Source organism: Pseudorasbora parva, chromosome 10 (assembly GCF_024679245.1).
Source record: "Pseudorasbora parva isolate DD20220531a chromosome 10, ASM2467924v1, whole genome shotgun sequence".
NCBI classification, from domain to species: domain Eukaryota; kingdom Metazoa; phylum Chordata; class Actinopteri; order Cypriniformes; family Gobionidae; genus Pseudorasbora; species Pseudorasbora parva.
In genome coordinates this window covers 13,279,663-13,307,159 of record NC_090181.1, presented here as the reverse complement: position 1 = coordinate 13,307,159, position 27,497 = coordinate 13,279,663, and the positions used below count along the sequence as shown (strand labels likewise).

At 39.0% G+C, this 27,497-nt stretch overlaps 1 protein-coding gene across 1 annotated transcript in view; it reads left to right on the top strand.

Annotated features, from left to right (window-relative positions):
* Positions 1–27,497, top strand: part of ush2a (Usher syndrome 2A (autosomal recessive, mild)) — a 274,001-nt gene that overhangs the window by 211,151 nt on the left and 35,353 nt on the right. Inside the window, exons 53-60 of the mRNA XM_067455206.1 lie at positions 2,637–2,834; positions 3,957–4,111; positions 6,183–6,381; positions 13,345–13,452; positions 14,753–14,936; positions 20,184–20,341; positions 24,041–24,199; positions 26,620–26,782. Coding sequence (XP_067311307.1) covers positions 2,637–2,834; positions 3,957–4,111; positions 6,183–6,381; positions 13,345–13,452; positions 14,753–14,936; positions 20,184–20,341; positions 24,041–24,199; positions 26,620–26,782 — 1,324 coding nt within the window. The remainder of the gene's footprint in view (positions 1–2,636; positions 2,835–3,956; positions 4,112–6,182; positions 6,382–13,344; positions 13,453–14,752; positions 14,937–20,183; positions 20,342–24,040; positions 24,200–26,619; positions 26,783–27,497) is intronic.

Sequence of the window (27,497 nt, the reverse complement as noted above, 5' to 3'; positions counted from 1 at the left end):
AATCTCACCTGCTATTTCAAACTCATCATTAAAACTTTAAGATAGGCGTTTAGAGCGCCCCCTTGACTCTCACACTTATTAATGTTTTCAGGCGGAGTGCTGGCCCCTCGTTCTGGCTCAACCTCATCTGAGGTGTTATTTATTTGGTTAGTTACGTCTGTTTAATCAAGACTAATGCAGGAGTTGAGGGGGCTGGCTGGCACGAGGAGAGTGATTCTAGTCAGCGCTGTGCCACCATCTGGGCAGAAGCGTATAAACCTGTCGTGGCCCTGCACTCCTCCAGATGTTTCTCACGCCCCCATACCCGCACCCCAGAGAAAGATGACACTGAGTGCTCTCGGACAAATGCTGCCCAAGAGTTGATTTGCCAGCCACACAAATATGAACCATTCCACTTCCTCCTAACTTTATGTAGCAAACACCCTTGAGGCCTTTTTGGGGTTTTGTGAATTTTAAAGTCGTCATGAAATTAAAATTGGCAATTTAAATCTACTGTAACAACGTGTCTTGTGCATCATTGTTATTTCAGTAGAAAGAAGTTTGTTTTACATCCAGACTTTTTTTTTCTGACAGCACCAACCCCTGTAAAATCAACTTGCTCCATTCTAGTATGAAATGTCCACTTTATACAATCCATTCAATTCACCCTTACAGAATGTATTACAGAATTACGGGTTGCAAATTTTGTTTCATGTTTTCAATTTAAATCAACCTTTTTCATTAGTTATTACTATTATTACTATTACTGCTTATTATTATTATATAATTAATTTATTAATTTGTTTTCATTTTCAAAAGAAAAAGTAAATACTGCTTAATGCACAAGCAATGCACATCATTTAACTTAAAGGTTTTAACGAAAAGGTTTTTCAACATTAATATGAGTTCCCCTTGCCTGAATATTATCCCTAAGTGGCTAGAAATTTTGATCGGTGTAAACCGAGTTCTGGCTGTCTTTCTCTGCCTTTGAGAAAATGAGAGCTCAGATGAGCTGATCTTGAATTCTCCTGTAATGACGTCATACCAGGACAGGTTACCGCCCCTTCCTCTGCTTTGCCCGCCCAGAGAATTAGTAGGGAATGGATTCAGTTTATCAGTCGCAATGTCATCACAGGCTTTACCATATGGATTCGACAAACAGTGAGTAACAGTGTTCATTAATGCCTGATCTGGGATCAGTGATTTCTGATGTGTAGCTAATCATTCAAGTTCACACAGACTTTCTTTCTAAATCATTTAATTCTGTCAGCCCACCGCTGGCCTTCTTGATGCATCAGTGAATCAAGCCAGTGACTAAAACGATCGACTTCACATCGTTTCTGTTAGTAGCATGAAACAAATCTGTTTCATCTGGACATTATAAACACTCTTTATAATGTCCGGATCTGTCAATCACACGTATATCTGCAGTGCACACTTGCCCAAACTACAGTTTGAATGACGCTGTTAATCTTCTCAACAGAAGCTCTTATTGTATTCATGTCGATGTCGTGTTTGTTGTTAGTTGAGGTAAAATCGTTTTGTGAGAGAAATAATATTGCAAAGTTCACTCGTGTTTATTCAGAGCTCTCAAATATAAACAAAATAAACTCGTGCTCTCAACAACTCAGTACAATAACACTTTCTCAGCAATCTTTCTCCAGCTCTCCGTCTCTCTCTGGACTGGCAGTGAGTGCTGCTGCTCGCGCCTGACTAAACCACACGCCCTCCGTCACATAATCTCATTTCAAATGAAAAGATTTCAGCCAATCACAACAGTGGGTGTTTTCACTGAAGTTCACAGTTGACATGCCCCTTGACACAAAGCATTCAAGACAGAGGGTTTATATCAGTATAGAAAAAATGCCTTTTATTTCTAAATTATGAAATTTTTTGATGTAAAAACGTTAGGTTACTTGCGTAACCCCGGTTCTCTTTCAAACAATCGCTCGGTATCTCACATATGGGAACTACCCCAGGCGTGATAGACTTTGGAAGCATCAATTACACCACGTCTGTCCGATGGACGGACTAATCACAGCTCATAGAAGGAGCCCACCCCCTACCTATATATATGGCTGTGATCCTGTAAACGCCATTATTGTTCTCTTCCCCGTGAAGATTTTCCTTAGCACCTGTCCTGCTTCAGTTCACAAACGTACCGTCAAGGTTGACGTTGCCGAACGCAGTACAGGTTAAGTACACCTCAGGAAACATTATAAAATAATAATAAAAAATCCATGCCATGGGAGCTTCACAAAAATTATATACAATTATTTTAAAAGGGTTTTTTTGTGTAAATAAATAACTTTGCTTGGTTAACTTCTTGTTAATTTATTGTGAGACTGTCTTGTCCTCTGAGAAGGGTATTTCGTAATCCTGTCACTCATAGAAGTGCCTCCGCCAGTCTGATGAAACCCATGGCTGAGATTTACACCCATGACTCACACACGTATACGACAAACCGCTGTGTTTCTGATAACAAAAAGCATTACAGTAAAGTGTCCCTGGCTACTCTTAAAACTTTATTCTTGTTTTAGTGTGGAGAATGAGACACTTTAGAGAATCTCCTGTGATTTTGTCAAGAATGAGGTTTCAGAGGAATTCTGAGAAATAGGTGTGTTTGTGTGACTGTGTTCTCTTGTGTGTCATTTCAGACACTGATTTGGACCCTTACACCAGTTATGAGTATAGAATTGGTGCCTGGAACAGCTTTGGCCGTGGATTCAGCCCCTCCTCTCGTGTCACAACTAAAGAAGACGTTCCCTGGGACGTGTCTCCTCCTCACTGGAGCCATGTGGGCCTGCGTGATGACATCATCCAGCTTGAATGGTCAGCCCCAAACAAACCCAATGGTAATTATTTTGAAACGGTGATGTTGGATTTTATATTATATCCCTCTATAGCCAAGTGAAACCAATCCAGTGACCAAATGTATATTTTACAATGCAATGTAAAGATTTAGGGTCCTGATGATACCAATCGGGTGTCCCAGTTTTTTAATAATATTTATTTTATTTACAATATAATGTAAATATCTGTTTACAGATATCATAAGTGAATTGTATTAATTACACATTCAATATCTAATTGTCTATACATAAAAGCCAGTTACTAATTTATATCACAGTTATATATGTTTATACAGGTATATCTAATTTATTTATTTATGTGTATATATAGTGGACAAATCAAAAGTTTTGGACTGTTTAGGATATATTAGTTCTTAATTTTTAAGAGTTATTGCTCCTAGCTTGTAAATGTATAATAACTAACTAAAATGCACATTGCACATATCATAGTCAGGAATGATAGGTAGAGACTGGAAACCTCTTGGAAATGTAACGTCTTTATAGTTTCAAACTTTTTGAATGAATACTTTTTTTCGTCAAATCAGATCACATCATTTTTTTTTTTTTTTTTTTTTTTTTTTGCCAGATGCCACAGTTAGTAATGCAGTTTCTTGCTCTCATGGTAATATTGTCATATGTTTATTCAGTAGAAGGTTTTAGTTATGTAAATGATTAATCACGGAGTGAATCAGTTTGGGTAATCCGCGCCTGAAGTCGTGACTCTCAGAAGATTTACTCACATTTCCCCCAACAAACTGTAAAGGAAGGCTTTTTCTTCAGGCTGTAATGATATGACTCAGACAGAGTGGAACTAGCTGATTGTTTTATCATCTCTCCTCTGAAGACCTGCCTGTTATTAAGCGTAATCTGCATAGCTCGGCAGAATAATTTATGAAGAACAAAATTCACATGCGCATAAACACTAAGTGAGAATAACAAGCTTCATTTTAGGGAACTTCTGTGCCACTTAATATGTAAAGAAACATGCTGATTGCTCATTAGGACTTCACTCTGTGTGCTAATCAACGGCTTGCCACCCAATCTGTTGTGATTTGAAAGTTGCACTGAGTGGAATGAATGTTGAAGCCATTTTTTGACCTTACGCGTTTTTGTGCACTATGATAGGTGAGATGAGTCACTATGTGATCCTGCGTGATGGACAGGAACGCTACCGTGGCACCGATCGTAGCTTCACAGATGCGGGTGGAATCCGACCTTTTCGGGAGTACATGTACCAGCTCAGAGCCTGTACTGCTGCCGGCTGCACGGACAGCTCTAAAGTGTGTCTATTTCTCATCATTCTCTAATCTACCCTTCAAAGATTCATTCTCTTCAAAATGAAAATTTCTTGATCATTTACTCATCCCCATCTCATCCAAGATGTTTGTGTCTTTCTTTCTTCAGTCGAAAAGAAATTAAGTTTTTTGAGGAAAACATTCATAGATTTTTCTCCACATAATGTTCTTCAATTGTAACCAACGGGTGTAATGTCCAAATAAGTGCAGTTTCAATGGGCTTCAGAGGGCACTGCACGATCCCAGCCGAGGAATAGGGTTTTATCTTTTTCACACAAAAAAAGAAACATTTATATACTTTTTAATCTCAAACGCGGGACTTCTGTGTTCTGCTTTTGCATGACGTATGACGCCATCACATTGGAAAGGTCACGTACAAAAGATGGAGTACGTGGAAGTACAGACTCATTGTTAAATGGAACGTGCAAAGACTAAATCAAACAGTCTTTACAAAAATAAAGGTAAATCAGTAATGTTGCACAATTTTAAAGTTGGAGGAGGACATGAGATTTTTCAGTAATCTCAGTAATTTTCGTTTTTCAGCACTGGGTCAGTACTTCCACCTACATCATGCGTGACCTTTTGGATGTGATTACGTCATACACCGAGAAGAACAACAACACAAAGTTGTGCATTTGAGGTGTAAATAAATTTTTTTAAGAAAATGGCTGATAGTTTGTCTAGATAAGACCCTATTCCTCAGCTGGGATTGTCCAGAGCCCTCTGAAGCCCTTCAAAACTGCACTGATTTGGACCTTCAACCCGTTGGTTGCAATTGAAAACCATCATGTGGAGAAAATTCCTGGAATGTTTTCCTTAAAAAACTTTTTTAAAAATCCGACATGAACACCTCGGATGAGAGTGGGGTGAGTAAATGATTAGGAAATTTTCATTTTGAATTGAACTAACCCTTTAATCTCATTGTCACTAGTGGTATCAAATGTCTTTCCCGAACACAACCTGCCATTGGTTGGTCCCACCCTAAACTAATGCCATTGATTGAGGTAATATTGCTGTGTTGGGTCGGTAGAGTTGCTCTAAGTGGACACAGCAACATTTACTTAATAGTGTAATACTGGTTCAGTGTTAGTTTAACAAATCAGTGTTTTGATATGTTTAAAGAGACACTTTCTTAAAAAAATTGTAAAAGGTACTGTTCAAGTGAAAAATATTGGTGTACATACTGTATAGTTTAGTCACTCCGTGTTTTCCTATTGTCCTTCCTCTTTACAGTCTTAACCGCAAGTATTTACAAGCATTGTCCTGAAGAGCTTCAAAACACTTGTAAAGTATCGCAGGAGTCATACTCCCCCTTTCGTGCCCATGTTATATTGCCAGTGCAGAGTAAACAGGATATTTCTAATGGCAAGCTAATGGAAGCAGAGCAACAGTTTACTTCCTGCCATAATTGTTGTCTCCTTGTAATAGCTGTCAGCAGCTCAGCTGATGAAAGAGCAAATTAACCTGTCTATCTTCTCTTTTTATGTCTAATTTAGGATCCGATTATCAATAACCACACAGATTTGCTGGAGGCAAAGTAAAAACAACCTCCCAGAGCAACGTTAGGTCCATTTTTCTTTCCACACACCTCCGGGGTCTTGCCCAGCAGACCAATTGGCCACCAATGATCCACTACTTCTTTCTTCTTCCCCCTCACACGATCGTTTTTAAGTGGAGCTGGATTAACTTGTACACCTGCAAGCATTGCCCAAACAGTTGCAATTATTGTCCGACCCAATACAAGGGGAGCAATTACCACGGGGCACCCTGTTGTCGTTCAGCGGGACCCTGCTCAGCCAGCTCTGTCGGTGGGAATGAGGAACCTGATTTAATCTTTGTGGACACTCTGCAGGCTCACAAGCACATCAGGCCAGCGCCGGGCCAGCCTACACGTAGCCGGAAAAAAAACACCTTAACCACCTCTCGCGGCCCTTTCCTAATAGTCTGCCACTCCTAAAGACAAGAGTTGAAACCACTAGTGACATTCTATTAGAGCAGGATATCCAAGCCTCCATTAGGGCAAATTGCTCTGTAATTCTTTTTGGTGTGTGTGCAGGTTGTGGCAGTGACTGTCCAGGGGGAGCCAGAGGGAATCGCTGCTCCCATGGTGAGCGCACTGGGGCCCGGGGCTCTAATGATCAGCTGGGTGACTCCAGCCAAACCGAACGGTATCATCCTGGAGTACCGCATCAATCAGAGCGGCATTGGAGTAATCCACACGGAAACGGAGGGGCAGATGGCTTACAATGTCACAGGTATCACATGCACACTACCTTTCTCCTATTTCTTTTCCTTTTTTAATTAATTAATTTATTTATTTTGCCTTGACGGCCTCCGTAAAGTTGTGTAAATAATAGGGCTGTCAATCGATTAAAATATTTAATCATGATTAATCGCATGATTGTCATGAGTTAACTCGCGATTAATCACACATTTGTATCAGTTGTAAATGTATTTTTAATTAAGGTTAAGTTTTTAATATTCTAATCAACATGGGTATGGACAAATATGCATGCTTTAAGGAAATGTACATTTATTATTAGTGAAAACATACTTATTCAATAATAAAGCATGAAGACTACACATGTATCAAAGTTCATAGATGTTTATCAAGAACTTGTTCCTGTCTCTTAAGCTCATGCTTAAAATTCAGAATAAGCAGTGATTTCTCTCATTTTAAAAATATAAATAAAAGGAGTTTTTACACTGGCAGTTTAGTTCAGAACAGGGCACAGTTCGTGTGAAAAATTGGTAATGTGAAGCTGTCATGCAGATCTGTGAGCGCACCAGTACCACACCATACCTGGAGGAGGTCCATATTCAACGAGTAGGAATTTAGTGCGGCCCCTTTAAGAGATACGCGTTCCCTATTGAAATGCCGGTATTTTGTGTGTGTGTGCCTAACTGTGACGCAATTCACATGAACAGTGTGAAAAACACAGACTTGGGAGCGCTCTTGTTCAGAAAAGTAACCCGCGTATTTGTTTTAGCCAATTGTGATGTATTTAGTTCATTAAAACAAATGTACTGTAAGTGGAAATGGTGTTAATGTTTTACCTCGAATATGCAGTGTATTCGTGCATCACACTTGGACTGCAGAGAATGTGCTCAGTGTAAAAACACACTTTTCTTTCAACCTGGAGTCTAATAAAAGTTAAACTAATAATATGGTAGCTTGTAGGTAATAACTGCACTTTTGGTTTAGAATAGTAATATTAATGTTAACCCTTTTCATTCCCTATTAATGTTTGCTGCTGCATCCTTTATGTCTATGGCTTATCTCAATTTCTCCAACTATGGGCTACGCTACGGATCAAACTGAAAATACGTGTGTTAATCGCGCGTTAATAAATTTAGTGCCGTTAAAATTAATTTGTGTAAACTCGTTAATTTTGACAGCCCTAGTAAATAATAAATATTATGAATAATATGTATTTTTTTTCAGTAGTTCTTGCTATAGATTTGAATGATCTATATGTATAATTATATATGTTTTAAATTATTATTTAACATTTTTTATTATTTGTTATTAGGACCCAAATATAAATAATTTCAACATTTCATGTGTTAAATCCTAAATATCACTGCATTTTGTGTCTGTTTTCTAAGACACACCATTAAATTGCAGTACAGAAAAGCTGTTTTACTTGTGGATTGAGTACTCCTTATATATTTTGATAATGAATAAAAGTCTGAATCCAGTACCCGTTAACTATTTAGCTGCAGCATTCAACATTTTGTTGAACTTTAACATAAGGGAAGTACTAAATGAGAGAGAGAAATAAAGAGGAATGTCAGAGGTGAGTGATGAATCAGTTTAGCAGCAGAGAGCAGCCGCCCCCTACACGTTGCCCCATGCTGGCCCTGACGGCAGCAGCAGTGAGAGTAAGAGAGCGAGAATCCGCCGTGTCTCCTCCACGTGCCCTGCCTTTATTTATGCATGCTGTTTCTGGAAGCAATCTAATGACTGAATTTACACCTGATTCCCGCAATGAGCAGCCGGCCTGCCCATCACTCCTGAGGCTTCCGCTGATTTGTGGGGCTTCTTTTATCTGCCTGGGAGAGGAGCAGTGTTCCTGGCCCCGAGCCATCCGTCACCACCGCAAGGGTACGCACAAGGCGCACTCCCACTTTCGGTGGCGCCCGATTCAGTACAGCCCAGCACATGGCAATGGACAGCTGCACAACAGCCAGCGCACACAGAGAGAGGGATTTAGATTAAGTGCTCACAAATATCCTTCCAAGAAAGATTTAAATTTTCCTCTGATCAGTATCTATTTTATCACTAGTGGTTATTTTTATTTCATTTTTTAGAAAAAGTTATTGTTATTATTAACATTATTATTATTAAGGCAGCCACTAATTATAATCTCTGCAAAAATAATGTAATGTTTAGAGGCTTTTCTTAGCAAGTATTGATGCATGTAACTTCTATTAAAGTCATTGCTATAATCAGTAAATAATAGTAAAAGTAGTAAAAATGTGTAATCAAATGAAAGCAATAATAATAAAAAAGATTTTTCATTTTATTTTGTACATAATGTCTTAAAAAGCAGACCCTTTTTATAATGCAGCGGTACTGTTATTTTTGGAAGCTTTTCAAAGCAAATACTGATACATGCAAAGGATGTTAATATAATTATTATAATCTGTAGATATTGTAATAAATTAATTTTTACAATATTTGTAAAAATATATTGCACAATATTTACAATATATATATTACAGTTTGCAGCAATATTAATATTAGTAGCAATAATGTGTATTTATGTATTAGTTTGAAGTTTTTGTTGTCTTGAATATGTATTTTGTTTCTTTTATATTTTTGAATGGGTTCATTTTCAAATAGCAATGTGGGCTGTAAGTGTCTGTCTCTACGGACCAATATGGAACGCATAATTCATGCAAAGAGAAAAGGAGAGAATGTTTCTTGCTTCAGCCTGTCGACACTACTCACTGACATGATTATCAAACCTGAGTCACATCATTTTGAGGAGCATCTGATCTCTTTCCAGTCAGGATTAATCTGAATGAATCGCATGCAGGGAGCTGCTCCTCTGAGAGATGGCTGACTCTGGGAATGCTAACATTCAATAACGATGGAGAGAAGGACATCCTCACTTCCCGTGTTTGAGCTCACGGACGTTCCAGGAGAAAACCAGGCTGATTTTTTTGAATATATTGTAAATTTGTTGTGCTTTGAGACTGTTGACTGTGCAGCCTGTGTAGCTTAAACACCTCTTACCGGAATCAAACGATGCTTAAACAGTAGGTTTCCTGTGTGCGCAACCTCTCAGCTGCTGTTCTTTGTGAGGATTCTCCTGATTTGAAGTTCTCAGTTTTCCTCTCCGAACATGAGCTCAGACCTCCCTCCCTGCCTTCGGCAGCGCTCAGCCACAGGCTGTCTGTCTGTGCACTCCAGAGAAGCCTCTGGGAAGAACTGCATCTTTGTAAATAAGCTTGAAATCAGCGGGGACCTTCAAATGGTTGGAGCTCCTCTGCAACTTGCTGTCGACCAAAGATATTTCAGCTAGTAGCGGCGGTAAGGGGCTTTCCGAGTCCTTTCTGTTCCTCTGAAGGCCCTGAAGTTGGCAGAGATGGCACGCTCCAAACAAATCATCCAGTCCTGGATCCTGGGGTGAGTGGGGCGGGAGGGGATCTGATGGCAGATTTGGCTGGCTGGCAGTGTGGCGTGTTTAAGACTTGGCTAGGGGTGATGGCAGGCAAAGGCGGACTCGCTGGCTGGGATGTGAGTCGGCGGCGATGGCGTTCAATCGCTGGCACGGGCTGCAAAATGCCTTTGCTCGGGGTTTCCTTTGTGGAAAGGCTCTAAAGCCGCGTTGAGACTTTCATGTCCCTCTGCACGGAGCGGTAAATCCTACCAGTGTTTTGTGCCGTGCGCCGGCTCGGGCGGCCTGAGCGTCTGTGCTCCAGCGCCGACTGCTGCTGGGAAGCACCTCCGTGCTCCTTAAAACCTCCAAACTTCCTGCCTTCCTTCACTTGACATGATTAAACACACACACACTAAAGTGTTCAAGCCTCCTGCTTGCTTTCTCTGTGGCAACAAAGCCCCTACTTTAAACAGCACATTAGTCACTGGATTACCGATTTAGCTTTATTTGGTACCTATGAAACTATTAAGACAACAAAAAATGAACACTAACATTCACTAAGAAAAAAAAATAGTATTTTAAGATCTATCCACTGAAAGGTTCTTTTGGGGAACCTTAAATTGTTCTTCTATGGCATTGCTGCGAAAACCCATTTTCAGAACCAATATTTTTAAGAGTGTGTGTGAGTTTACTACCTATACCATCAAACATTTATTGAAGTTGTGTGTGATGCATGGAATTGAAAGTGATCACGTTCAAACATTTCTTTGCTGCCCTTTGTAGCTACAGGAGCTGTGTGCTCATTCACACACACTGTGAGAGCCGGCCCTTTCATATGGCAGCACTCCTAGTGACAAAGACAGTTTCTGTCCCCTTTGTTATTGTAATGAATGGAGACCAAATAAATGAAAGGCATCAATAATTAAAGCATTATTAGTTTTGACTGTGTCTTCAACACATTGGGAAAAATGTATACCTTTTAAATGTTTTCATTAGATCATATAATTTATATTACAGACCTCAAATACCCTTTATTTTAATAAGGCAGAAGAAAGTGATACATTTTTTTTTTTGCATAATGATAATATACTGTGTGAAATGTGCTTTAATTAACTAAGCGTATGTCGAATGATTGTTCAAATTATAAAAAATAAATAAAATGAAAACACCATAAATGCCAGAAAATGATTTGACTGAGAAAATTCGACATGCCTGTGAGATAAAACTCTTAATATCGTGTAGTCGAGATGCACTTCATCATTGCAAATTAGCTTCTGTTAAATTAAGTATAAAATCCCCATAGAATCTAAAATATGTATAGCTTTTCATTAACTGATATAACTGAAATATTGCTCTCACTTACATAAATTATGTTGCAAGCCATGCGTTTAATTGGACATTTGTAAATGAATTAATCGTTTCTTAATATACAGTACTAGCATTTTTAATTCTAAATCCCACTAGAGTTTAAACCTTCACTGAATGTTTTCATGAAGTGTAATGCTCTGAAAATGATGCTGTCACAATTAAAAACCAAAAGACTTCATGTCTTTATAAGCAAAAATCGTATGCAAGTGTGTAAAGTCACTGGTTAGTTTTAGCCAGCACCACAGTCTCAAACCCCTTCACCTGGCTTATCAGTCTTCCGTGCGCAGCTGCTTTATCAGGGTTCAGAGAGGTCTGCCCATGTCCTGATAGAAGAGAAGAACCTCTGCCTCCTAAATTATGCGTGAGCGGGAAGAAACTGATCCTATAAAAGGCATCAGGGATAGTCTCCTAGCTTGGCCGACACGTGGAGCCCACAGATCGCTTCATAATCCCCTCCAGACAGAAAAAAAAAAACATTAAGTAATTGTAGACAGGAAGTGGGCACTTAATTATTTAGAGGTTTTATCAATGTGGCAGGTAAAGTGAGTAAGCATTGCAGGCCTTTTCTCATCAGGTCGCCACGTTCAGGAATAGCACCTATCATCTTCTCATATTCTCTAATGCAAACAGTAAATGGCAGCTTGTCAATAAAATACCTTTTTATATCATTTATTACCTCACACTTCCTCATGGTGCTGTACCGAGCAATTTGGATGACAGTTACGGCATTGTTTTACTTTGTGTTAGCCGTGTGCTACAAATGGGCCATTGTGTGCTTAGAGGGGTAAGAGCTAAAATTATAGATTTTTTTTGACTACTGTTTATTTATATATGTATTTCTTTGGCATTTTCATTAAAGGTGCATGTGTCTTTAACAGGCTAAGAGTGCCCCCTTCAGTTTGTATGGGAATTTAAAATGTAACTAATGGTGATGCCGTGAATGGATCAGTGTTTTGGTTGTTGTTGTTGTTTTTTCTGGAATAATATACACACATATTAATCATTTAAACTTCCTGTTTGATATTACACAGCATATGCTTCATTCAAGTGCTAGTTTGAGTCTATAAAAAAAGTATTGTCTGTGTAAAATAATTCTAATTAAAATGTCTAATTAAATTATATGTCTGTTACTCTATAATAATATTAATAAGCTGGAATGTTAACGCTTTTACTAATATTATTTCTAAAGCTAACCTCCATTCATTCTGACTAATCATTAAAATATATATATTTTTTCTGAATAATGTGATCTTCTTATTAGTTTCCCAAATAGATCGATCTTTAAATTAGGTTGGATTTACGGCATGCAAATGCTTTCAGCCCCCCTGAACACCTAATGCTATAATAACTTACCCCTCAACACTATAATAACCTAGCCCTTCTAGAATACACACCTGGACATGTTTTGCATGGCGATGTGTGAAGTGAAGCTTTAAAGGCAATATTCAGCGGTTGTCCCCTGTGTTTAGTATGCTCAACAGAATTCTTTACTTAACCCAAACACAGCTCAACGTTCTGAAAACATTGATCTGTGTTTGGGTTAAATGAGAGAGGCCGTAAGGCATACTAAACAGGAGCACGGGTGCATGCGTTCCTCCAGATGTGGAGGCAGTGCTCGACGGACACAGGCACAGCTTTACGGGGTGCGCAGAGTTCAGGATTAGAGTGAGATTTAAAGTGCTTCAGGATTAGAACCAGATTTAGAGTTCTGACTGCTGAAGCTGCATCTTTGTCACAGGTGCTGTGCTAGACACCAAAATACTCCTACATTTTGTATTTATTTATTGTGTTTCAATTAAATAATATACGCCCAATCTTTCTCATTTTAAATTAGTTTTTGAATGCGTTGTGTTACATGAAATTATTTATAAATGTATTTTCATCGATTCATTACTTTATTAATGAAACCAAAAGCTAAAATTGCTGTAATATTGCATTAAACATTCAGAAGAATTCCTGAGTATTCTTTGCTGTTATCTTATTTTTAATAATGATGGTTGTTATGCATTTAAATCAGCTGAATTTTATATTTAATTTAAGTGTTGATAGTTATATATATATTAAATGCATGATGACTAAGTATTAAATTAACATATAAATATATTAACATTGAATATTTTGAAAGGATATATTATTATATATTTATTATTCAATTAATTAGCACCTATCGATATGTAAGTAAAGAGCTGATAATGGCATATGGTGTTTAAAAGCAACGTCTGTTGACTCTTTTTGCAGGTCTCCAGCCGCACACCAACTACAGCTTCATTCTTGTTGCATGCACTGCAGCTGGTTGCGGAGCAAGTCAGCCATCTATGGGCCGCACACTGGAAGATGCACCAGCAGGTTAATGCACATACACACACTGACACTCCCTGTAACATATCATCTCACTGTGAAAAAATTGTTTATATATATATATATATATATATATATATATATATATATATACATACATACAGGTCCTTCTCAAAAAATTAGCATATTGTGATAAAGTTCATTATTTTCCATAATGTAATGATAAAAATTAAACTTTCATATATTTTAGATTCATTGCACACCAACTGAAATATTTCAGGTCTTTTATTGTTTTAATACTGATGATTTTGGCATACAGCTCATGAAAACCCCAAATTCCCAAAAACCCAAAAATCTCAAAAAAATTGCATATCATGAAAAGGTTCTCTAAACGAGCTATTAACCTAATCATCTGAATCAACTAATTAACTCTAAACACCTGCAAACGATTCCTGAGGCTTTTAAAAACTCCCAGCCTGGTTCATTGCTCAAAACCGCAATCATGGCTAAGACTGCCGACCTGACTGCTGTCCAGAAGGCCATCATTGACACCCTCAAGCGAGAGGGTAAGACACAGAAAGAAATTTCTGAATGAATAGGCTGTTCCCAGAGTGCTGTATCAAGGCACCTCAGTGGGAAGTCTGTGGGAAGGAAAAAGTGTGGCAAAAAATGCTGCACAATGAGAAGAAGTGACCGGACCCTGAGGAAGATGAGGAGAAGGACCAATTCCAGACCTTGGGGGACCTGCGGAAGCAGTGGACTGAGTCTGGAGTAGAAACATCCAGAGCCACCGTGCACAGGCGTGTGCGGGAAATAGGCTACAGGTGCTTCATTCCCCAGGTCAAGCCACTTTTGGGCTACAGAGAAGCAGCACTGGACTGTTGCTCAGTGGTCCAAAGTACTTTTTTCGGATTAAAGCAAATTTTGCATGTCATTCGGAAATCAAGGTGCCAGAATCTGGAGGAAGACTGGGGAGATAGAAATGCCAAAATGCCTGAAGTCCAGTGTCAAGTACCCACAGTCAGTGATGGTCTGGGGTGCCATGTCAGCTGCTGGTGTTGGTCCACTGTGTTTTATCAAGGGCAGGGTCAATGCAGCTAGCTATCAGGAGATTTTGGAGCACTTAATGCTTCCATCTGCTGAAAAGCTTTATGGAGATGATTTCGTTTTTCAGCAAGACCTGGCACCTGCTCACAGTGCCAAAACCACTGGTAAATGGTTTACTGACCATGGCATTACTGTGCTCAATTGGCCTGCCAACTTTCCTGACCTGAACCCCATAGAGAATCTGTGGGATATTGTGAAGAGAAAGTGTATATATATCTCCTCTTTGTTTTCTCTGCTCTAGATGTGTGGGCAGTGCCTAGGCATATACAGGTGAACTCTTCAGCAGTGGAGCTTCACTGGAGCCAGCCACTCAAACCCAATGGCCTGCTCTCTCGGTTTCGGCTGCTGCGTGACGGAGTGGTCGTCTTCACCAGTGACGGAGGAAAGAGGAGCTACACAGACGCTGGCCTTCAGCCCAACACCAGGTTCTATTTATCAGCTATCTTTAACAAGCCATTAGCACTTGATTATCGATGACATCTAATCCAATGTGTGTCTTAAAGAATCCTGGGACTCTACAATAACAGAGCTCTTCAGTAACAGAGCTGCTCTGATACCAAATCATTAAAAGTTTTTAAGAGGAGCGAGCAGGGAGGCTAGCTAATGAGCAGCAGCGTTGGCTTGGAGAGTCGCATTGATCGCGTTCCCCTTGTGACTCGAGTTAGGACATCAACCAAACTTTTGTACTGTTGATGGAGAGTGAGACTGAGGCTCTTATAGAAGTCTAGAAGATAAATAGCATGATAGCTTGGAATTTTAAAATATTATAAATTACTTTAAAATTACATTTTAAATAATTAAATATTATTACATAATTGTTTTTGTTTTATTTAATACAAATTCCATGTGTTTTGTCTGAAAAAATAGGACATTTTACAGTTATAATTTTACTGTATTACTATTCTTAACAATGTTGTATCAGCTATGACATATTTAAATTTAGCATATTTTGTGTTTTGGTGGACAAAATCAACCCACCAAAGTGGGTAGTGGGAGTGTTACACGCCACAGCTGAATTTTACAGATCACTTTTTTATGTAAAGCAGTTATTTCTTCATGCTATGAAAATAGAGCACTTCTGATATATCAACAAATTTAAAAGCACTTGTTAAAGCCACAATATGTAATTTTTCACAGCTAGAGGTCGATTATTCAAAACAAAGACGTAGCTTGATGACGCCGTGATTTCACTGAGCTTTTATTATGCTGCAGACGAACATGTCCGCTTCTTCCGCTCATGCATATGTTGTGTAACGCAGCTCTGTTTTATCATATTAGATGAGTGTGTTGAAAGCTATGTTGTAATGCTACTCTATGCGCTTGCTCGGCGGCTACTATGAGACACTTGTTGCACACTGCAGTAAGCTAGATCGATATTAGGCATGGAAAAACATGGTACTCGCTGTAAATAAATAAAAAAGTTTTCTGTCGATTAATGTATCTTAATGTATCTAACCTGCCGGAAATTGAGGTTTACACCGGTATGATGTCATTCAGAGGTGACACACGGTCCGTGTCCTAGTTAAAATTGCTTATTTCTCTGGATTTAAACAATCTTGGAAACATTTGGGATAATTTAAGTACAAATACAAGTCACCAAAATATGTATCATTGTTTTAATGGTTTTGGGATGTTTTAATCCAAACATCTTGCATATTGTGCCTTTAAGTGATGGTCATATTCCTATTTTCAATGTAAAGCCAAGCTTGAATAGTTTTCGAAGCTTGAATATTCATTTAGCTTGAATATGATCATTTGAGTATGTTCAAATGATCCCCCCCCCCCATATCTGAGACGAGAGATTTATGTATTTTATGTCTAGAAAAAAGCCTCCGATGACATAAATATCGTCATTTTGCATCATCTGGGGCTTTTTTTTCCCAGAGGCTAAAGACAACAGCCAGTAGTAGGAGTTAGCATGTTTTCAACCCACCAATAGGGGTGGGATCTCACTCACAGAATGTAAATGCGCATAGCCGCAGCTCGGCCATTCATAACTAAGCGGTCGGAGCAACACGGGTGTTTTCAATTAATTCCTATAAAAGCTTCCATAAGCATGAACATAAAATGCGCCAAACTGGACACGCACCGTGAATGACTATGCGGCCGTAAATAAATGCCGAGCTGCCGTGTTTTTATTTTCGGTTTTGAATTAGCGGCATTTCGGGGGCAGGTTTCTTGAATTTTTGGTTCTTTAGCCTATTATGCTTAATGTAAAACACAACAACAAAAAACGGTACAATGACAAACTCACTTAAATAGGCGCTTTTACATTTTGCTTTGAAACCAAATCTTCCGCGATCATCTTTTCTGTCAGCTCCTAGCTCTCGTCAGGAATGAAATCTGTCTCCTGCTGCTGGTGTGTGCGGCGACTCACGTTCTGCTCATGCTGAATTGAGCAGACACGTTTAGTTTTTAACTGTAGTGTCTGTTCTCTAACTGAATTAAATTATTTTATTACTATAAAAATCTAAATGACGGTGGGGTGGTGCAGCAGAGGGCAAATGATGTAATCGGTGGGAGTGGCCTCATTGGGCAGTAAAGCAAGTGCATTCTGGGAGTTGTTGTCTTTCATCCAAATAAGCCAAAAATAAATTTTCTGGCTTTTCTCAGTCTAGAAGGCACCAACTTCTAAAATAATATCACATTTCTACTACATAAATGACCCAATTTAAATACACATTCATCTTCCCAGTGGTGAAGTAAGCAAAGTGGTTGTTAAGTAACGTGATAAACTTATTTTAGAGGTTTAGGTTAATGAATATCAATTCATTTAAACAATGATCAATTATGGGAATGCATATAAATTGACATCGCTAGTATGGTATAGTAATTGAAGTATGTAAATAATTATATAAAAAGCATGAAATTATTTTTCATCTTAATTCATTCATTTTTTAATTCCTAAGATTTGTAGTCAGTTCTATGGACACATTTTATTTGTCAATTTAAATGTTTAATGTGCTGAATAATCAGAAACTATCTACTTAAGAATGTACATAAATAAATATGAGAATATAATTTTTTTGATGTTGTAGAAATTCAGTTGTTTTGTCAATGCCTCGTTATTCATGAATATATCCAGTCTTAGCATCTGTGAAATCTGTTGGTTGGCTGTAATCAAAAAATGCACACAGGGACTCTGTGTGTGCAAAATAATTGCTTAGTTTGTGCAATATGTTGTGTAAATATTTGCAATGGTTCATTGTCATAAGCTGCTTAAGATACAGGATAAATCTGTTTGTTTCATTACTTTACAATCAGTGATTCATAGATTGGTCATTGCATTCTCTCACGTGTATGTATACGTGTGTTTAAACCTTTTTCATCATGCAAATCTTCCACACTGATTTGAACAGTCAAAACCCTGCGTCTTCTGATTGGACAGTTTGGACAGGTCATTCAGTCACCTGACCACCCTCTCATTGTCGCTCGGCTGCTTTTGTTTATACTGTAGCTTCAAACAGAGCAGGGGATAGCCATGATGTTTAATTTGCCGTAATTCCAGATGACCTGCCAAATGGCATTCCTTTCTCCCTTGCTCTTCTCTTTCCCTTTCTTCTTCCAATTTAGCTCTGTAAGGAGCGTTACAAAGGCAGAAGAGCGATTCATTATCCAGAGAGGCTATAGGCTGAAACAGTTAACCAGGGTGCTGGGGGGTGTTCTGCCAGCACTCCTGCTCATCGATTATTTATGACAATGTTGATTAGCTGTCACTTACCTCACCATCGTAGAAAGTCTCTCTGACGAGTGAAATATTAACCTTTCTCCCTCTAGGGAAACAGGTTAGCCGCTTGCCACATCGTTTGATGCGCCACATAATGTTTATTCGACTTAAAGTATGCAACGTACACGCATAATATCTGCATCTGTATGCGCTGTTTTAAACATGTTCTCTGATTACTGTTGCTAATGCTTTTATTGCACATGATGAGCATTGTATATAATAACTGATGTGACTATTTTAAATGAATAGTGCTGGAACAATAGTTAATGTGACGGTATTAATGGCTGACTATGGAGTTTATGGCAAATTAAAAGCATTTAATGTTGAACATGACCCACATACATTGCTAATGCACACCTTTGCACTGACACCCATCTCTGTTTAAAAGGTAAATCTATCTTGTGAAGTCATGTATGTCTTAAAAGAGCCTTCCGCAGAGTGTTTTTATAACCCACATCAGGCGTTAATACATGCGCATACACACGCGCGCGCACATACACTTCCCTTTCTATTTATATGCATGTCCGTTCAGAGCATCTGTCACGCCTGTCACAGATCACAGTAGAGGGGCTGATCAGCATTGCATTAACAATGTCATCTGTTAAATAGTATCACACCATATCGATCCAGCAGGGACTTTTCCAATGAATCAAGTATAATGTAAAAGCAGAATTACAAGAAGGCTTCTGAGAATTTACTTTTCTCCATTTATGTTAGAAATAAAATAGTACATTTTGTGAACAGTTGAATTGTCGACTAATTGATTAATTCATTCCATTCTTTCATTCATTCTGGTAAATCTTTTAAATTAATTCTGTTTAAAACCCTGCCAGTTTATTTTGCGATTATGACGTCTGGCTGTACAGTTGCTGACTATAGGTAGTCCTTATACTAAAATAACTAGGGCAGTTCTGTTTTCTTAATAAACACTTTTTCTAACAAGCAGCAGTGAAATATGACAAAACTGTTGCTGCTTTTAATGTCAATTTGTACTGCACACTCTCCTAAAATGCCCGTACACATTGGTGGTTGAAATGTAATGGGCAAAAAAGGTCCATTGTCTATTGTTTTATCAATGTATAAAGTCACTTTTCAAACCAAGTTCTGTTAGTCATTGCATACATTTTGTACAACTTAAAGGGATAGTTCACCCAAAAATTAAAATTTGATGTTTATCTGCCAGGGCATCCAATATGTAGGTGTGTTTGTTTCTTCAGTAGAACACAAATTAAGACTTTTAACTCTAACCATTGCTCGTATAATGCATGTCAGTAGTGTCTAATAGACTCCATTGACATGAATTATACGAGTATCAAATGGAGTTAAAAATCTTCATTTGTGTTCTACTGAAGAAACAAACACACCTACATCTTGGATGCCCCAGGGGTAAGCAGATAAACATAATTGTTTTATTTTGGATTATTTAAACCCATAGTGAATTATGTGTGGGAAAATGTGCCATGCTTATTTGAAATTCCAGATTTTGTGGAATTCTTTTGTAAATCGTAATTCTATTGTAACTCGATTTCACTTGCACCCTTACTATAGTGAACTGCTTTATTTAGCCGTTGCAGGAAACCATAAATTGTTTTTTATATCTGCTGTTTGCTAGTATTATTTCAGCTTGGTTTCCCATTCCTGATTTTAAATAACATTTGGTTCGTTATGCTGGCATTCATTCCTCGATTCTGAGGACTCTGATGAAAAACGCACATCCTCAAACAAAACTATGCCTGCTGTGAAAGACACGCCTTAATGGCAGAATCAATGCACCCGCCTTTCTCGTGGACAATGAATAATTAAACGCAGCGTCGACTCCCACCTGAAATGGAAAATCGCTGAAACAGAGGCAAATTTAACTTCTGTGACAGGAGACTTTTAAGCTAATAGCATAATTTAGTTTCACAGTTGACTTATTTATCTCCTATCCATCTTTGCTTCACAGATATGTGTACGAGTTGGAGGCCACCACCAGCGGCGGCAGCAGTCTCAGTGATAGATACGTCATTCAGACCCCCGTCTCCTCCCCGGAAAGGATTCCTCCTCCGTATAATGTCAGCCTCCATGGCCCTCGCTCCGTCTTTGTTGCCTGGTCACCCCCAGGTAATGTTTACAACCTAATGCACTATGCAGCCTCTCTATTTAGCACTCAAGCGAGGCTGATTTATCCCTGCTCGGGCTTGCGAGAGTGACGGCACGTGGGCAAGAATTTACGAGTGGCGTTGTGTGTAATTTACCAGGAGCCCAACATGGTCGTGGTGTACATGCATCAGTGCGGGCCGGACGTAGATGGGTCCCACCAATCAATTAACATTCAAACCTAAGTGACAGGTTTTCCTACCTCTAGTGTGATTTAGAGGAGAGTTGTTTGAGATGCTCTCGCCCTTCACCTGTGTGTGTTCTCCCATCACTGGCCAATCGTGTCTCATTCATTCTCTCCTTCTCCGCTGTTGCTGTGGAGTTGAGGTTAAGGTCAGGTTTTGGATGGTGTACACAAATTCTGATCATGTATGTTGGTGCACCTAATCAAACGATAGATACGTACAGTATATGTATTAATTAATATTTATTTAGAGACATTTTGCATTCTGTGTTGTACTCTGAAGACTAGATGGAGGAATCACCACCCATGCCGCTTTAACAGGAAACCGTACAGCTTATGTAACAATGAAAGAGTCGAAATCTCCAAAACATAGTCTCTCTCCAAAATCAAAAACTGCAAAAACTTTTTCACCAAAGTATTTTTATTAAATTATTCAGATGCTGTGTACTGCTGGAAAATTCTTTGAGATCCTCTCCATTGAGATCCTCTCCATTTGTCCATAAACAGTGTGTGTGTGTGTGTGTGTGTGTGTGTGTGTGTGTGTGTGTGTGTGTGTGTGTGTGTGTGTGTGTACTTTATGTACACTGATCAGGCATAACATTGACATGACCTAATATTGTGTTGATCCCCCTTTTGCTGCCAAAACAGCCTTGACCCAACGAGGCATGAACTCCACTAGTCCCCTGAAAGTGTGCTGTGGTATCTGGCACCAAAGTTAGCAGCAGATCCTTTAAGTCCTGTAAGTTGTGAGGTGGGGTCTCCATGAATCGGACTTGTTTGTTCAGCACATCCCACAGATGCTTGATTGGATTGAGATCTGGGGAATTTGAAGGCCAAGTCAACGCCTCAAACTCGTTGTGCTCCTCTCACCATTCATGAACCATTTTTGCTTTTTGGCAAGGTGCATTATTATGCTGAAAGAGCCAGGGAATACCGTTTTCATGAAATGGTATATATGGTCTGTTCATGACAGACATGGCCTGTCTCCGGTTCACCACTGTTCCTTTCTTGGACCACTTTTGATAAATACTGACCACTGCAGTTGCTTCATTGGTTGACTGCAGATCAACCAATCACGTAAATTCCTTCAATGCATTTAGGGGTGTGGTCCTGGTCAAGACAACTTCCTTCATTCTAATATGCTAATTTATTATCAATGTTGTATTTTTAATTAATAATAGTCTAAATTTTTAAGTCATATAAACTTGGGAGTCATATTAAATACTGAGCTACAGTGAAATTGAAACTAAATTATTACAAATTAAGTGTAAGTAAAAGACTTACATGCAGAATACCTTTACCAGACCGTTGGATTCCATCGTTGGCCCAATGAGTGGTCCTTACAAGATCACAAATATAGCAAATGGCTACGATCCAATCGATTCCTGATAGATCAAATCATGTCCCGTCCAACATTTTTCTAGTTAGAGAAGCTGACTTTTAAGTGCCCATGTAGTTAACTATGTATGGGTTTACAAGACCATTCATTATCCCAGTTAGGTTATTAAGGTGTACAATTGTATAACTAAAAAGTCATTTTCCAAAGGGCAACATTTCGGCGCTGAGGTTTATCCAGTGATCCAGAGTGAGTTGTCATTTCTCTGGTGTCCTTCATGATCTTATCATTTCTATTGCAGACTGCAGTCCACTGGCCTCCACCGATAAATCAATCACTCACTCTGTTTACACTCTGAGACTGCAGCAACGGGCTCATCTGCACATCCCACTGTGCATGTGGGCCAAGTGTTCTCCCACATGGAGAGTAAATGCAAACTCTCTCTCCTTCTCTCTCCCTGTGGTTTGAGCGGTGGTAGTTCATATCAATCAATCAACTTTATTTATATAGCACTTTTACAATGACGATTGTTTCAAAGCAGCTTCACAGTGTTAAACAGGACACTATTGCAACAAAATTTGATTTGGCTGTACAGTCGTTCTGAAGAAAACATTGATGCTATCAGCTTATTTTAATGTATCAGAACGACAATGTTGGCAGATCAGTATTATAGTTTATAGAATTAAATAAGACCTAATTAATCAATTTCATTTGTATATTTAGTTGAATAATTTGGATCATAATTTTATTTTCCCCAACTAAGCAAGCCAAGCCAAAGGCGAAAGTGGCAAGGACTCATAGACTCCATCCCAGCATCCTATACTGCTCTTGTGCATGCTCAGAACAACTACCCAGTGCACCTGTTTCATATATCTGTGAGAAACCCTAAGCATGTCAGATCTGTGTGTATGCATTCACCTGGTCATGTGTCTCTGCGAATTTTCATGCACATATTTGTTTTCCCTCAAGAAGGTGCGGGTGGGTGGGTGTTTAAGAGTGTGCGTGCATATTCACACACTCAAGAGTGATTTCAGAGGCTACATTCAAGCGGTCCTGATTGTCTGCCTCAGATGGTCCATCTTTTGCTATTATTGCCCCATTATGCCTCTCTCCTGTGAGAGGATCCCCTTAAACAACCTCAATTACACCATAAGAGTCCTTAAACAGCCCTGATACCCACAGAAAACATTTACATAGCCCGGATCTTTTATTGACTTTACATTTCGAGAGAGCCGAGCAAAAAATCTATGGCTTCAAACTACAATATCTCACGCTTGGTTAAGTCCGAATGCAGAAACGGGCACGGTTTTAAGCTGCACCTGTGCTTGATGGATCAGATCTGATAGCATGTTCCTTTTCTTTTCCTTTGTGCCATTATTTCTTATTAGACTCTCATTCAAGTTGAAAGTGCAAAAACTCCAAAGTCAGTGATTAGTTGTAAATAATAGAACTTAGGGACCTGTGCGATTGAACTTCTAGGGCATGATGCTTTGATCAAAGCACCATCTAATTCCAGCGGGTTTTTGTGTCTCAGGCAAAAGACTACATCTGCTCAGGGAGACAGCAATGAAGGAAGTTGAATAATTTAACTTTTTCATTTGTAAAGATAATCAGCCCGTTCTGAATACATCTCAGGTCTCATAAATGTTGAATAACCTATCAGCCTCCAGTTGCCGTAAATTATGAAAGACGCCAGTGATGGGAATATTAACAAAGCGTGGATGCCGGGACTCTACATTCTTTAGTTCAAATGCATTACAGTAGACCGTGTGTGTGTCTGTCTGTTTCGGACAGCGGTGGGATAGACGAACTGGGGGAAGTGCCCGCTTGCCCAGAAGGATGTTATATCAAGGGCAAAGCTTCCCAAAGTGTCAGATCCACTGTATGTCAGTCCTTGCACTGTATTACAAGTACATACTGCTCTTTGTATATTGCGATTGTGGAAAGGGTGAGCTGATTGTGTTTTTATTTTCATGGGGAACTATCACTAACCTTTTCAGTTCGTTTGTCAGTTTAGTGATTTGTGACTGCATTTGTATCACATTTCGACATTTTAGATCTGCTCAAACGAGCTTGCAATGAATCTCCTATTGATGCTTTGGATATCAAGCGAATGTGACTTTCTGTTTCTGTTTGCCTCTAGGTGTGTATAATTTAAGTGCTCCTTTGGATTATAACATCCTGTTCAATGCAGGCACTGAGCGGCCCCTCGTCCGCCCTGCTGGACCAGAGCACGTCATGCTACTACAAGGATTGGACCCGTACACTATTTACCATATTCAAGTACAGGCCTGTCAGCCAGGTATTTACCTACCCAATGAAACCTGTACACTTTAAATGATCAGACAAGAAAATGTAATTATAAGATTGGGACGTTCTGTAGACTACATTTAAGCTTAGGTGGAGACAACAATCGGTCAATTTGGAAATATACTTCTCTGAAAACAGTTAAAGGGATAGTTCACCCCAAAATTAAAATTGTCCCATGATTTACTCACCCTCAAGCCATCCTAGGTGTGTATGACATTCTTCTTTCAGACAAATACAATCAGAGTAATATTAAAGTGGCCCTATTATACTGTTTTATTATGCTCCCATTATGCCCTATTTCCTAATTGTCCAACAAAAGTTTCCAATAACATGTTTACATGCATCAAAGCTCAAAAAATAGTTTCATCTTCTCATAATATGTATTGGACATCACCAAAATGTTCAATAATTCTCAAACGACTTAGTGGATGAATCAGTCTCTCTAAATTCCTCCTTTCTCCTTTCCACAAACCTACTCTGCTCTGATTGGTCAGACGCTGTTGTGACCGCATACAGCGCGTTTCAGAAGCTAAATGCCCATTACCATAACTGAACTCCAGTTCCGTCCAGAGGCTTCCTAATCACAGCGATAGTAGACTGCACACTCTAACTATGATGTTGATTGTACAACAATTCCAGCCCGAGTCTTAATCAGTAAAACATTGGAAGAACTAGTTATTCAAACTGAACCTTAAGCAGGACGTTTCTTAGCGATGTGAGGTACATTATGAAATGTGTCAACTGTAATTCCTCACCATCAGCATTAACAAGTGTGCATCCATCAACAAACGTGTGTACGTGTGTGTGTTTCTAATTTACATACATATACACATGCAGGAAATGTATCAATAACAGCACGTAAGTTAGCCAAGCACTAACGTGAATGACTGATGGAACATTAAAGTTTGCAAAACAAATCTTGCTCCATCTTTTATCTTTACTTATAGTAAGAATGACAGACAATCTGTTTTAGGTCAAATCAGTTTTAGGTAATCTGCAGGCCACAGCTGATTTACAGTATTTCGATAAGATAGTAATAACGTGAGTTAGCCAGATACCTACACAATATACACATTGTAGAGTATAGCGTCTTCTCAACATGATGATATCCAGTATCCACTGCAGTGTTTGAGGGTGTTCAAGTTTTCCCTGGTGTCTGCGCGCACAATAAGTGGACGGGCAATAAGCTAATGTTTCGTCTTGACATCACAACGAAACGGCTTGCGATTTGTTGGAAAAACAATTTGTTTAATTGACTCAGAGTCAACTCTTGCTTCTGAGAGACAACTTTATATATGGTGCACTTTCAGATTTAAAACTTTCCAGGATTTTTTCATTCACTTACACTCTTAGACTACATTAAATGTAATTTTCAAAAAATCCATAATAGGGGCACTTTAAACAACTTTAAAAAAAAACTTGAATCCCATCCATTATAAAAGTAATCGACATGGATTTTGAAAGAAAAATGTACATATTTAAAAGTTTATAAAGTAAAATATATTCAACTTTAAAAGAAAGTGTTATGCCTCTCTCAGTTCAAAACGCTCACGCTACTCTGACGTCATATACCAATGTAGCCGGTTTGGGCCGCTCTTTGGGCTGCGTTGTGTTGTGATGTAGTGAATAAAGACTGGAGTCGAATTGCTGGTACAGAGGTTCTCTTTATCTGCATGAGTTGAAAATATGCAGTAAATATGTTGCATTGAATATTGTGCAAAGTTAATCAGCCTTCTCCTCGCTCCGCTCAGACCTCCTGCGGACTGAAGCGAGTTTACAATACACATCTCATTTACAGTAATAAAGAATATAAAGAAAAGGTGTATCAAAGGTCAGTGAAAAGATACAATATATATTTAAATAACTCAAAATATACGTTGACATTATCCAAGCACATATAATATTCCATCTTTCAAGTCGCGCCAGTTACGCTTTTTTCGTAAGTTGAATACAGAAGGTTGTCTGGCAGAAACTAGATATTTTAATTTATAAACTTAAATATTTATATTTTTCTTACAAAAATGCATAGCTTTGCTTCGGAAGGCCTTTATTAATCCCCTGGGGCCGTGTGGATTAATTTAATAATGGATGGATGGACTTTGTTGGGCTTCAAATGTTGGGCTCCCATTCACTGCTATTATAAAGCTTGGATTAGCCAAGCCATTTTTTAACATAACTCTGATTGTATTTGTCTGAAAGAAGAATGTCATTACACCTAGGATTGCTTGAGAGTGAGTAAATCATGGAGTAATTTTCATTTTTGGGTGAACTATCCCTTTAATGTTCCTAATTGTTACCATCTGCACTCAGGACTCACTATTTCCGTTGTCTTTTTAAATATGTTGTGCCAGTTTTACCTATGGATCGTATAGCATATTGCTTTCATGTAAATATTTGTACGTATGTGTGCAGATGGTTGTGGTGTTGGACAGGGGGTGTCTGTTCAGACCCCTGAGGATGCTCCTTTAGCTCAGGACCCTCCAGTTCTCACTGCTGCAGGTGCGGCTGTTATCGAGGTCCGCTGGAGTCCACCACACAAACCCAATGGCTTCATCACTAATTATCTCATATACAGGTACAAAGCACTCACTCTCACATACAACCAACAAACATGCTGGTTTTCTTATGCCAATATCATATCACAACACTGTAGTTGTGTAGAGCTGTAGAGCAGAAATTTTAGCTCTTTTGTGGACATGTTAACCAGTACTATTAACTAGCATTCCTCTATGAATCTCAACTACAAATGCACTTTCAATGATGCTGTCAGGCTAATGTCAGTGCAGATTTTGCATGGGTGTGTGTGTGTGTGTGTGTGTGTGTGTGTGTGTGTGTGTGTGTGTGTGTGTGTGTGTGTGTGTGTGTGTGTGTGTGTGTGTGTGTGTGTGTGTGTGTGTGTGTGGGGGGGGGGGGGGGGGTCCATGTCAGGGCATGTTTGAAAGGAAGGACGGAAATGTAGACGAACACAAACAGTAATTATGCCGTGACCTTGAGGTGAACAGGCCAATCACTGCTGGTTACACTTGTCAACATTTCCTCTCTACTTCCTGTGCAACTGACAGCAAGAAAACGCAGAATAGAGTGAGGAGTGCTTATGTGGATATCAGCTGTATATCAGTGACTGTGGTATCTGAGCGCAGGGAAGAGAGAGGGAGCGGCTGATCGGCAGCTCTAAATGGAAGATGACATTGCCCTGCTGACTTTGATTATTCCAGGCACATTCAGAGCCGTTTGAGAGCAATATGAAACAGAATGCCATGATGCTTGCACCCCGCACAGAGGGAATAAAG